General features: G+C 28.1%; 1 protein-coding gene across 1 annotated transcript in view; it reads left to right on the top strand.

The window, feature by feature from the left end:
- The first annotated feature begins 3,926 nt into the window (after nucleotides 1-3,926).
- The window catches only part of LOC107452205 (forkhead domain 102C), a 72,669-nt gene continuing 62,059 nt past the window's right edge, over nucleotides 3,927-14,536 (top strand). The window contains exon 1 of the mRNA XM_071185302.1: nucleotides 3,927-5,185. Within this exon, the coding sequence (XP_071041403.1) occupies nucleotides 3,988-5,160 (1,173 nt within the window). The 5' untranslated portion in view covers nucleotides 3,927-3,987 and the 3' untranslated portion in view covers nucleotides 5,161-5,185. The remainder of the gene's footprint in view (nucleotides 5,186-14,536) is intronic.

Raw genomic sequence — 14,536 nt, 5'->3', positions numbered from 1 at the left:
TTATATTTTAAGGTGTGAAATGAATAAAGTTTTCCATCTTCTTTTTCCCCTCTCATTTGGCGAGTTATTGCTTTTGTGAAATGAAAGTGACAAGAGGAAAATGAAAGAAAAGAGATGAGACAAAAAGAAGAACAGAGACAGTAAGAGATCAGATAAAATGAGCACAATACAATAAAAATAAAATATTCGATAATTAAAAAATTTTATTGAATTTTTTAAATAACTAAATTAAAAGTTTTTCAAAAAATAAATTCCATTTCCAAGTTCTATATTATATTTAATATCGAATTAATATTTGATTCGATTTATTTATTATAACATAAAGTGAAGAATATTACATTTTGAGAACAATACAACATTTCTTTCTTATTTAATTTCCGTCCTCTCCTATTTTGCGGATAGAAAGATTAAGATTGAAATGAAAAATATAGTAAAGTGAAAAGTCTAAAATATGAATTCATTGAAATGTTTGGATCTCACAGAATGTGATAATTCGTTTTGAACTCTTGGGCATTCGTCTATAATACTCTAGAGTTCAATCTGGGCATCTTCTTGATTACTCACAGATTCTTAATCACACATCTATACATGCATGCTTAACAAAAATATAGATTAATTGTAAATGACGGAAATAAACAAGAATTGTAATCGCGTAAAGCAGTTAAATTTTTTATATCCATTAATGAAACCCATACCCATTAATAACTGTAGTGTATCTACCACTACAAAAATATAATTCTAATTCACTACTAACGAATGTATATTTTTGTTTACGGAGTCTAGTCGGTTAATGAACTTACGATAACTTCTGCATCTTATTGTTTCTTAACCCCTTCGAGACGGGCGAGTCATGTATGCATTCTCAGGGTGTCGATAATCAGGGCATAAAACTGGGTGCCAAACTATTTTTATAGTAGTTTATTTGAGGGCGTGGTAATAATATTTTGCTTTATTTAATTCAGCACTACTTAGTTCGAATTAAAAATTATACAGTTACACTTTTCACACACAAGGATTGGATGTGTTAGAATTAAAGTGTAAACAAAAATAAGTCTGTTAAATTAACAATGTCCGAACTTAAGCTACCACTTTTTATTTTTTATTATCCTGATTCTGATTCCTTACGACAGCATTTATGACTCGCCCGTCCCGAAAAGGTTAAGGAAATGTTTCAGCAAAAGAATTCTATGCTGTTGGAAGATTTCTTGCCGTTCCACCAAACGCTATGTGGCTTGGAGGTAGCGGGTTCGAAAACCACTGCAACCCTGAACATGCTTTTCAATTTGACAAAGCTTTATAAGTCGCACTTGTGAGTAAGCTGTCAATTCTTTAAACACAGACTCATTCCCTGACTAAGTGAAAAGTGCTTTTGTAAAAAAAACAGTGGTAATACACTATTAATCTAAGTACTTTAATGTTTTTAGTGCAAACTTATATTTTAATATTAAAAAAATCGTATTATAATGATGTCAAGCGGAAATAATAATGTTTGAATTATAAATATCTTGTTGTGGACACACATTTCGATTTACTTCAATATAAAATCCGATAGATTGATTAATTCATTCGTTATATTTTTGAAAAAAGGTAAAATGGAACTTTGGTAACTAAAGGATAAAAGTGGTGTTTTTAAAAAAGCAAATTCCAATTTCTCGAAGAAAATTTTCAACCACTATTAAACATTTCAAAGATACGTGACTACCTTTTAAAAATCAATATACGGAGAAAAGTTATTTAATTCCGAGAAACATTCTTACCTAGAAAAATAGCGCAATTTAATTCGATTGTAAGTTTTAATAAAACCGTGTATGGAGTTGTTCAAATGTTACGTAAGCACAATTTTATCAGTAGTTTCTTTAGTATTTTATACCATTTCTCCAAATAATTTAGTAAGTATTGGAATTCGAAGCAATTCTAAAGTGAAAAAATTTTTTTTGTGAATTTTAGTATTGATCACATCTTATGCAAGCAATTAAAAATTAGGTAAAGTTCATTACTCAAGATAAAAAAATATTGCAGGTAGTATAAAAAGTATTTCCAGTTTTCATAATAAATAAATAAAGCAACAGAAAACTTATAACAAATGAGTTACCCACCTTGTTCGAGTTTCGTGACTCGATGCATATAAATTATAGCAGTGAGTAAGTTATTTGTAGTACTTCATAATAAATAAATAAAACAACAGATAACTATTAAACAAATGATTTACCCATCTAGTTTGCGTCTTCATGACTCAATGAATAGCATACCTGCCAACTTTCACTCTTTCCGAGAATGGATTTTCAGAGTGGTTGTAAAACAATAAACGAGAAACAATCTGACTCAAAAATATAATTATATTTTGATCCCGTTGAAATTCGCATGCTCAAGGATTATTATGCTTTCACATATTTATTGTTATTATTTATATGTAGTGGTGGTCAAACTCATTTATAATTATCATTATAATTCAAAAAGTTAATTGGAATAACATGAGTATTGCTACCACTTTAAATATGAAAATAAAATCTTCCAGAAAATCCGGAAGAGTTGGCAGGTATGAAATGGGCATGTTGCAGAGAGTGTTAAAAGATATTTCCAGTTTTTCTTAATAAATAAATAAAACAACGAAAAATTGATAAATAAATGAGTTATCCACCTGTTTTCACGACTCAATGCCAACGCATTGTTGTAGAGAGTATTAAAAGTTATTTCCAGTTTCTCCTAATAAATAAATAAAACAACGAAAAATTAATAAATAAATGAGAGAAGTTAAGTAAAAAAAAATTATTATTTTTTTTTAATGAATGAATGATATGAAATATAAGTCATAGTGGTAGTACGATTGAATAATTAAAGAGATAATAAATAACTAAAAGTGAATTGAGTTTCTACTACTTTTTACACAGTCGCTTGTGGCATCCCTTTGTATAAGAATAATTGCAGAGTGCATTAAAAGTTATTTCCAGTTTTTCATGCTAAATAACAGAACAGTAACAAACAACTGTTAAACAACAGAAAACTAATAAAGAAATGAGTTATTCACCTAGTTTGGATTTTTATGACTAAATGTGTTTAAATTATAGAACAGAATATTAAAATTTATTTCCAGTTTTTTTTAATAATAAATAAATAAATAAACAAAAAGCTAATAAACAAAAAGTTAATAAACAAAGAAGTTACCCACCTATTTTATGTTTTCATGATTCAAAATATATGAATAATTGCAGAGAGTATTAAAAGTCGGTCCAAGTTTTCTAAATAAATAAAGAGTAAAGGGTAAGACACCTAGTCACTTTTTAACATAAAAAAGTTTTAATTACTCAGTACACTAAAAAAAATATTAAAGTAAAAGATTGATTGCAAAATTAATGCCCTCTCTGAAAATAAGTAAATAAAAAAAAGAAAAGAATGAAGAAAGAAAAAAAAAAACTTAAAGAAAAAAAAAAGTTGACTGCATCTTAATTAGCCCGATTTCCCCTTTTAATTGCGACCACAAAATAATCAAACAAGTGAACAAATACAAAAAGCGTCAATTAGCTTTAGAAAAGTAAAAAAAGCTTAACAATAAAACAGATAGATACAACAACCATAGCAACTGAGTTGAACCAACAATAAAAGCGATGATTGTTATTCCCCTCTCCCCTTTTTATCCTCGCTCTTAGAAAAGAATATTTTTTTCCCTCCATTTGAGGGTCACGGGTTAGAGGGGTGAAAAAAACCTTTTCAATCCCAAAGGAAGCTTAATCGAGACCCGCCTTGAAAATTGGCCTTCCGCTAGCTCCAGATCTAATGAGACGTTAATTTTGGAAAAAGAGACCACGGAGCTTAACGGTGTCGATTCTATTGGCTTGAAACAACCGCCAATCATTTCTCTCATCCAATAGAGCCGTTCTACGACCATCCAATAGAAAACTAGTAGGCGGAGTTAGCGAAAAAGAGAAACTCTGTCAACTATGGGGGATCAGCTCAAGCGTGGAGCGAGTGTTATCGTAAACTCGTATTCCCATGATGTGCCGAAGTGATCCCTCGTTCGCTGCCCTAAACAAAGTTCTGGCCGCTACTGACCAGAACCCTTTTGCGCCACCGGCTGTCAATCCCGCTGCAGCTCTGGCTGAATTCCAAAGACTGCAAATCTATGACTACAATCGTTTAAGATTTCATCCTTTTGGACTGCCATATGGCTTAGCTGGTACTTTTCCTGACACTGGACAGTATGGATTTTCACCATTTGTCAGGTTCGATCCCAGAACCGCCCGATTTGCGACTGAAGAGCCCAAGCCTCAGCACAGCTACATAGGTCTCATTGCGATGGCTATTCTCAGCTGTCCAGAGAAAAAAATGGTTTTATCAGATATCTATCAGTATATACTGGATCAGTACCCGTATTTCCGGAACAGAGGTCCTGGCTGGAGAAACAGCATTCGGCATAATTTATCCCTGAATGACTGTTTTATTAAAGCTGGACGAAGCGCAAATGGTAAGGGACATTATTGGGCTATTCATCCAGCTAATATTGAAGATTTCAAAAAGGGCGATTTCCGCAGACGAAAAGCGCAGCGTAAAGTCAGAAAACACATGGGATTGTCAGTACCTGATGATGACGACAGCCCTGCTCCAACACCCCCACCAAGGCCACCACTAGAAGTAACAGCCCCTTTAGTGGATCCTCAACGACATCACAAAATGTTGCAAAGTCCACCACATCCGGTCAAGCTGACCATTGCCCGGCAAAAGAGACAGTTTGACATGGAAAGTATCCTGGCTCCCGATCCGTCGCCGTCAACAGACTCACCTAGATTGACTGAATGTGAAAGTCCACGCAGGGGCGCATTCTCTCATTCACCGGGCTCAGAAAGCCCTAAGGACATATTACCACCTAATTATTTTCAAGCACCCGGTGTTGCCCCACCAGCACGTAGGGCAATGCAATGGACAGTGTCGTTGCCGCTACAGAGTGTTGGGGTACCACAGAGACTAAACACTTTTGGACCTTATGTGGGGTCAACGCCCTGCTGGTCATCCGCTGCTTCCTTACTTACTTATTCTGTATCAGGACGAGGGGCAAATTCTTCAGAAGTCAGCCCCTGCTCTTCAACACCCATGCAAAGTCCTTTAGTTCACCGGTGGCAAGAATCTATCAATAGAGTGATGGATGCAGATAATAAATTAGAACACTGAATAGAATGACAAGATAAAGTTTGAGGTAAATTCAGTTTGAATTAAAATTAATACAATTTTCTTACGTGGTGGTAATGTGAACATTAAAGACAACCTTCATTTATTATTACATCCGATTTCAAAGTTAAATTTAGCAATATCCTCATCTTACTCTTAAATTACGTGATATAAAAATAAAATGTGCGTTTTATAAGTATCGTTATCTAAATTAAATCAGCATAATCTAATATATACATGTTATTTTCATTATCTGAACTACATGATCAGGATATAAAAGTATACATGTTATTTTCATTACTTAAATCAAATTTGCCTACAATAATCATATAACATGCTGTATGTTACTGTTGCTATTGCTATATTAATTATATTAACATAACATAAAAATGTATATGCATAGAATGTTTCAGTATTTTAATTAAATAAGCATTCAAGGGTAATTTCATTGATTAAAATTAATTTATTTTCCTGTGGTTCGTAAATTAAATGAAACAAAACATGCATAATTGACATAATATGTTTTAATTTAGGCCTATTTATTTACTTTTAGGAGTTAATTTTAATGCACTATCTTTGATCCAGAATTAATCATTGTAATCATAAATACTCTGAAATAAAAAATGATCATCTGATAGTTTGCATTAAAATTTACGTAATCTCTCTTTGATTTCTAAGTTTTGACTATAAATTAGTTTTGGTATAAGCTAGCAACACACGACTATGCTATTTTCATGAACTTAAAATTCACTACAATAATGAAGTTGTTATAAAATGAATGCTAAAAAGAAGTATGTATCAAGGTTTTTATTTTTAATTTTTCACTATTTAGATAGAATAAGCTTAGCATAGTTGCCAACTCTGCCGTTTAACCCCTCTATTTTTTAAACTGCTCTAGTACATAAATATACTCACCTGCCAATTTTTACAATTTATGCAGAAGCAAACATGATAACACCACTTATGATTCATTTCTTTTATTTAATATGAATAGAAATAGTTTCATAAGCCATAACATTTAATATATTTAAACATATGCATAAGAGAAGCAATTGACATGCAGTGATATGTTTAACGTGTTCTAGCTATTGGAAAATAAAATAATGCTACAAAACTTTACAAATTTAACTATTGCTCCACTACTACTGGTAAAAATGCTTTTTTCAAATAGCTTGAATTTTTTACGGAAATGAGTACATTATTCATGTCTTTTACGCATTTGAATTATTTTAGATGTTGCTACCATTTTAAATACCTTTGAAAAATAGTCTTACGATATTGAATTCAGTTTTCATAAAATAGCAATTTTTCGACAAATTTAATTATATATAGCAGCAAACTCACCTAGTTTTCCGAGAGAGTTTCATATTTAAGTGGTGTGCATAGATATTTCACTCTTAATCTAATAAAACTGATTTTGATCATCATTTTAAATAATTAATGTAACTGTATATATTGAAGGCTTTATTATCATTTGATGCAGAAATTTCTTTAAATTTTTGAATTCCACTAGGAATACTCCACTAAGAAATGCAAAGTTTATTTTTATGATTATACGAAATGAAATTAGTATTTCAATTTAATCAGAATGTTTATCTGAATGTTATAACTTATTTTATTTTAAGAGGTAAACACGCACTTAACATAATGTTTTTAAAAGTCTTACATGCTTATGAGTTATATTTATTATTGAGTTATAAGCCGTAGTGGTCTAGCTTATTTTTCTTTTTTTTAAATAATTTATTTAGTTGCAAACCAAATATTCAGGTATAAATTTTGCTACCAATAGCGAAATTTTTTCAGCTATAACGTAAAAACTGGCAGATACGACAGCTGATGATTATCACATAATTAATGACCGAATGGTATGAGCTTTACAAATTTCATTTTTCTACAAACATCTTCCAACTTTAGAGCTTTCTGGGAAATATATTTAGTGGACGTGTAACAGTTAGTAAATTGATAATTCTAAACAGTACTTCCTTTCCTTCTAAAATTTTTCTAGTGATTAAAATATTATTAGCAATTGTTGGAATTTTGATTACCTAAGTTTAAATTATTTATCCAGTTATATTATTATGAGCAAATCATCTAAATCAACGATGCTAAATTAAGAATAAAATTATTAAAACACATTCCTTAATTATAATATAATAATGATGAATCACATGACTAATTAATAACAACTGTAATTTCTAACAATAAAAGTTTTCTGTTAATTGCGAAAAAAATTTCCGGCTATGTTGCTCAAAGTCATTTATTTAAGAAAATTATAAAAACTATCAAAATAACTTCTTTGCAATTATCCAAAATATCCAAAATAAAAAAACAAAATTTTACAGTACAAATAGTATATAATAGAAATAGTAAATAATTAATATAGTAAATAAATATAAATAATAAATAAATAATAAAAATAGAGAATAAAAGATAAATATTAAATTATATTTCAAGTTATATTATTGTGGCCAAATCATCTACGAGTAAATCAACGTTATTAAATTAAGAATAAAATTATTAAAGCAAATACCTTAATTATAATATAATATAATGTAATAATAATAATATAATATAATATAATAATAATAATAAAATATAATAATAATAAAATATAATAATAATATAATATGATAATAATAATATAATATAATATAATAATAATAAATCATTTAACTAGTTAATAAAGATTGCAATTATTAACAATAAAAGTTTTCCGTGAATTGCGAAAAAAAATTGTTAGGTATGTTGCTCAAATTCATGTATTTAAGAAAATTGTAAAAACTATCGAAATAACTTCTTTGCATTTATCTAAAATAAAAATAATAAAATGTTGCAGTATAAATAGCATCTCTACTTTTTGGTTCAGCAACGTATAAATCAATCAATAATTATCTGAAATCATCGATAATGTTATTTTTAAAAATTTTTTAAGAACTATTTTTAGTGCATTTTGTCACATTGAATGCTTGTATAATACTTTTAATAGTAGTCAAGCATCATACAAAACGCTGGTATTTTTTGGAAACAATTTATGGGAGATTCTTCAAAATGTAAGATATTCATGAATATAAAATGTAATTTATGAAATATGCGCTTTTTTAAAAAAAATAGTAGTGTTAATAAAGCTAATCTGTACAGCAATAACTATGAAGAAAATTGCTTTATAATAACTCGCTTTACATATACATTTAATTATACAATTGATGTTTATATTAATTAAGGCAAGGAAGAAATATTGAAAATATATTTTAAAGGTCATACACTTAACATAGATTTGGTACGACAAAATCTTTTGAAAAATGGTATTTTACTTAAACCTTATTGCGTGCAAGTATTTTTTTTAAATTGGTCATTAGAAGCATTACTATTTACAAAATAAGAACTAATCTATTAAATATAAAGAAAGGGGAGACAGCAATGACGATTAATAAAATATTTAACCATTGAGCTGATTCGAATACAAAATTGTACATATTTTAAAATGAAATTTCAATATTTCAACTGCATTCCTATTTAATTCAGTATGTGACCTTCTATTGGCCAATTTAATAATATTTATAGAAAAGAACAGTATTGACTTAAGGGGCAACATTTTTCTGATGAGTTGGCAAAATATGAAAAGGCTTAGGAAAAATATAGTTTATATTTTTAATAACTTTAACATTTAACAACAAAAATATAAACAATCTATATGTAACACACTTTGTAAATCACTATAATTAAAATCTGTAGTTTTTTTTGCTGATAAATTTTATATATTTATATAAATTTTATACAGTAATATTTTTACAATAATGAAATAACTTTATATAAATTTCATTATTATATAAATTTTATATTATAATTTTTTATGTAAATTAACATTTAACAACAAAAATATAAACAATCTATATTTAACATATTTTGTAAGTTACTATAATTAAAATTTTTTTAACAAAGACAGGAATAACATTTTACAATTGAATTGTGAGTCATAATTAGATAACGAATTTAAAGCTTTTTAAAAGTTTATTTACATACTTTATTGTTAATTTTTTAAATCTTTGAAAAAAAAATATAAACACAAAAGACACATTATAGATTTTGTAATTTAATTATTACTGGAAATATATTTCTCCACGCGAGTAATTATTTTTCATGAATTGATTGTTTTCAAAACTTCATGTTTACCACATTTGTATGGTTCTCAACTACAACTTTTTTCCTTTATCTGTTCATTCATAATAGTATTACATAAAGCCCCAAATCGTATATAAAAAGCATACGTTTTAGCTTATTATAATTAAGTCCACAGTTTAATTTATTATTTATGTTTATTAGTTGTGCTAAATAACAACTAGGTTTTTATATATTCTATGATAAAACCAATATTCAAATTAATTACTTCTTAAACTCTGGGATATATATTACAACATTTACTTATTTAAAGCATATATTTGCAGGCGGTAAAGATCGTTTTAAATCAAAAGGAACAAATGGTAAAACATAAACTCTTTTACCACTTTCAGTATATAGCTATATAGTAAGAACCTCCCATACAAAATGGAAGAAGTTGGCAACTATGTAGCATATTCTTATCGTTACGTTTTCGTTTTATAATTCCGCATTTGATATAAAGATGAATACATTCATCGCAATTAAATATGTGGAACCAAAAACATTTTTAATCGCGCTTTTTTACACTTCAAGTACTTTAAAATGCAATTTAAGCAAACATTAATAATGTTTGTTGAACATTAATAAATATTGTTGGCAGAGATGCCAACTGCTCCGGACAAGCCAAAATAATCAAGAAAACGGTAAATATCTACAAAGTAAATTAGCATATATTTGACTATTTTTTCTTGCTTTATAAAAGGTATAGCATGACGTAAGTACTGTAAAGTGGTGAGTTATATAAGCCTACGAACTCTTTAGAAATAGTGGTGGATAAAAATCTACCTAATTGAATTTATTAAACCAAGAATCACAATTGATAAACTACCACTTTAAAATATATATTTGCTGACCGGAGCAAGTTGGCATCTCTGCATTATCACGAAATCATCTAAAATACGTAATATACAGGGAAAAGTTTAAAAAAATTGGTAGCGTATTAAATAAAAAAAATTACAGAATAAGGATAATTACGCCCACTCTTTACAAATGTCATAAGTGCAATCAAATTTAATTTTATATATTTTGAATTCTTGATAAGTAGTGGAGGAAAAATTACTCTAAATGAAAAATACTAAGTTAAAGAAAACTTTAATTTCGTTACCACAGGAAAATATTTCTTTTTTCAAAGCGGAGCAAGTTGATATTGAACACAGTTTGTTTCATACATTTTAAAATTCAAAAAATAATGTGCTCACTAATTATTAAGTTATAAAAATTTTTGATTTTAGAGTGGTGTCTGTTGATGGCGTATCATCGATGTGCAAAGGGTTAATTAAGAAAAAACATAAAAGCATAGCATTTTTCATAACATCATTTCACATAAAAACATAACATAGCAAGCATTTTTCAGCCACGTTGTATCGTTAGAAAAAGCTCCCAATAAAAACGGTCGTATTGCTGACTATATTTATCATAATTATTATTATCTCACGACGGTTGATGAAAATACAACGCAAAAGCCTTAATAGTAGGCAACTAGCACATAAATAACAATGAATGAGTACTGTGTTAACATCCATGACTCTTTATTATTAATAAAAGCAATACTAGAATTTTCGCTGCTGATTACTTTTTAAAGTTAAGGAATCTAGCATACAACTTTATAAAGTTAATTTACGAAATTTTGAAAAAGTACTAAAAAAAAATAATACAATGAAAAATATCTTTTATTTAGATTCTTTTGCATTATATAGCCTTCATAATTTTGATAACAACTATTTATTGTTCACAAATCATTTTCCATTTTTTTATGCCATAATTATTGAGAAGAAATCAATAATATTTACAAAAGCTCTTTTTATCGAGTTTATGTAAATAAAAATGTGTATTATACAGCATACTTGATTAAACGAATCATGAAGTTTTTAACTAAAATTTTCACATCGTTATAAATATGTTTCTTTCTTAACACCATTACCACCACTTATGAATTAAAAAAAATCTAAGAAGCTTGAAGCGATTTGCTGAATATTTCAAAAACTAGTACTTGGTTTATCAAATAGCCAATACATTTACCAAAACAAATTTTTGAAATATCTCAAACCTTCTATAATAGAATAAAATCTCTTCAAAATCAATATTTCTATTGAAAGTAAACTGCATCGATGAAAGTAAATCATCGAGTAAAGTCTGCCTTGCTATCAAAAGGAAACTGCAACAATGAAATTAAATCATTTAGCAAAATCAACAGTACTGTTAAAAGAATACTGTACCAAGTACTATATTATCTGAATAATATAAATAAATATCGAACTATGAACCATCATAAAACTGTAAAAGAACTGATAATCTTGCATTTGTTTGTGAAAGAGAGCTGGCCTTTGACAAAGAATTGTACGTCAGAAATGTAAGATATGATCTTTCTATATATTTATTAGCTGCAATTACTCCTGTACAAAGAAAAGAATGCATAAAATGTTAATAACTTATTTTACTTTGTCTTATTGCTTTTATACATACTGATTTTTTTTAAAATATATATATATATTTAAATATAGTTTACACATAAACAATGTATGCTTATAACTCAATCCTAGCCGCCAAGTTTGCGATAGTTTAAGAAAGATTTTCTCAGTGGTAGTAATTTCATACCTGCCAACTCTTCCGAATTTTCCGGAAGATTTTATTTTGATATTTAAAGTGGTAGTAAATATATACTATTTTTTCTTTTATAAACTTAATTTTTAAATGATTTTGATCACCACTATTCTTACAAAAATGAAACACATATATTAATATGCGTTACTATCATGGTTGTCAACTTAAGATTTTTCAAATGCAACGTATTTGTTAACTAAAAATTGAAGTTTTAATTCCATTTTATTACCACTGGGAAAAATTATAATGGAAGGGATTAAAAGTTGGCAGGTATGCAATATTTATATTTTGTAGAACAGTAAATTTCTGTTGCACATTTTAGTCAGACAAAAACATTAGCAACTGCAAACAGTGCAGTGCATTCTTATTAAAAAGGCATGCTTTTTCTCCTTGTTACTTAAAAAATAGTGGTTGCTAAATATTGGGGAACGCTTAAACGCAAATATTTTTTTCCTAGTGGTACGTAACATTTGTGAATTAAGTATTACCTAACTGGCAGCACTGCGCCGGAAAGAGTTAATAAACATATTTTAGTTTCTAAAATATCAAAACAAATTATTTTGTTCACTATAACTAATGTATAATATCAATTAATTATCGATTTGTGCTAAAGTTTGGAGAAGTAATTTAATTATTACAAAATTTTTCCTGCATGGAACATTTTATTACTACTTTACTTACTGGAATACCTACCATTTTGTATGGTCCTTAAAATGCATTTTACTAAGTGGTAGTAAAACAGCAATTAAGTTTGGAAGAATGTTTTAAAAACAAAATTATTCAGACATTTATAAGCATAATGACCATATCTGCATATTTTTGTTTAAATTATAGATTCATCATGGTAGTTTAAAAATTATTTTTGAAATTTTAAACTTTAAGATTTAATGCGCCAAAACGCTAATATACACGCTGCCACTAAGAAAATTATTTTTCAACGGCTGTACAAGTTGGCAGCTATGCTTTCTAGTAAAATATTTTTCAATCACCTTATAAATTGGCAATTATGCTTATGGTTTACTATATTAGCTAATGTTTGCCTTTCAAAAATTTACATTATAATTAAGGCAAATGACATTTCTTCCACTTATACTCTCTATCTGCCGAGCCACTGAGTTTAGTTTTATACTCTCTATCTGGTTATAATTTTAGTAAAATAATTCTGTTTGACTCAAAAATGAAAATTAATATTTTTAAAAAAAATAATATGCTAAAAACAATTATGTTAGATTTACATTTACATTTATACTAATCCTGGGATGCAAACTGCTCCGCTTTCAGCAGAAGTTTTAATAAATTTGTAGCGAATTAAGCAGTAAAACGTGAAAAATAGGATAATTACGTCCCCTCTTAAAAAATTTCACCACGTGACAACTGCAATAGAGTTGCATTTCATTTGATATTTTGAATTTTTAGCATGCAGTGGTTGAAAAATAACTTTAATACGGTAAAAAATAGGAAACTGAAAATAACTGAAATTTCGTTTCTACTAGAAAATATATATTTTTTAAAGCGGAGCAAGTTGGCATCATTGTTAAACTAATGCTTAATCGTGTCAGCTAAAACTTTTAATTGAAAAAAAAAAGAAAGAAAGAATAATTATTAGGGCTGGCAACTGCGCACACTTTTAGAAAAAACTTTTCAGTGGTAGCTAGGTTTATGCTTAAATATATCATTCTTTGTTTTGTAAATTTGATTGAAAGTTACACGTACCTATATAATTCAAATTTTCATATGAAACGCTACTTTGTTCCAGCTTTTTCATGGGGAAATATGCTGTAGAAGTAGGCTATTAAAATGACGACAAAATTATCAAAGATTCAAAAGCTTTGGTTTTTAATTGTGCGCCACTCTAAAAAATTTTGCAAAGAGCGTAATAGTTGGCACCCCAGTTTTATTATTAAAGTTTTATTTTGAATACATATCATACAATTATTTTTCTAGCTGCAATCTTTGGAAGCTTTTAATATATAGTATACATATGTATTCACTACCAAGGTTTCAGTGATTGCCTATTACTAATGAAAATAGTGATAATTTAGGATAAAATCATAGATCTAATAAATAATAGCATGAGTATTGAGCGCAATGAAATCAATAAATAATTTTTCAACCTTGATTTACTATGTTTTATAAAAGAATAAATCATATTTGAAGAGAAGTGTGTTTACGATAAGGCTCAAACTAGGATCACTCTTTTCTATATAAAATTATCTAGATTTTATTTTTTTCACTCTCCTTATTTTTTCTAAAATCTGTAAGATGAAATATAATAGCATAAACGATTGGAACTATATACGCTATCCTACAATAATGGAAGAGACACGTTCAGTTTTTGAATTTTTTTTTTGAATTTTTCAAGAAATACTTGAAGGATTAGTTTGTAAACTTAGCAGTATTTAGTTCATGCGATTTTTCATACTTTGTTATAAAGTTTACGGCCTTCAGATGCTTGAGAGATCATCAATAAATCACGAAAGAAAACAAGTATTTTTAAACTCCCAATGCCAGAAAATCAAGCTATAAGCCTGTAACTTGTATCGATTACTTAGGTTGCTATTTGTAATAACTGCATAAAATTTCGTTTATATATATATATATATATATATATATATATATCGTT

This window comes from Parasteatoda tepidariorum, chromosome 9, assembly GCF_043381705.1.
Source record: "Parasteatoda tepidariorum isolate YZ-2023 chromosome 9, CAS_Ptep_4.0, whole genome shotgun sequence".
NCBI classification, from domain to species: domain Eukaryota; kingdom Metazoa; phylum Arthropoda; class Arachnida; order Araneae; family Theridiidae; genus Parasteatoda; species Parasteatoda tepidariorum.
The sequence above is the reverse complement of the archived record's forward strand: the minus strand, read 5'-3'. Positions and strand labels throughout refer to the sequence as shown.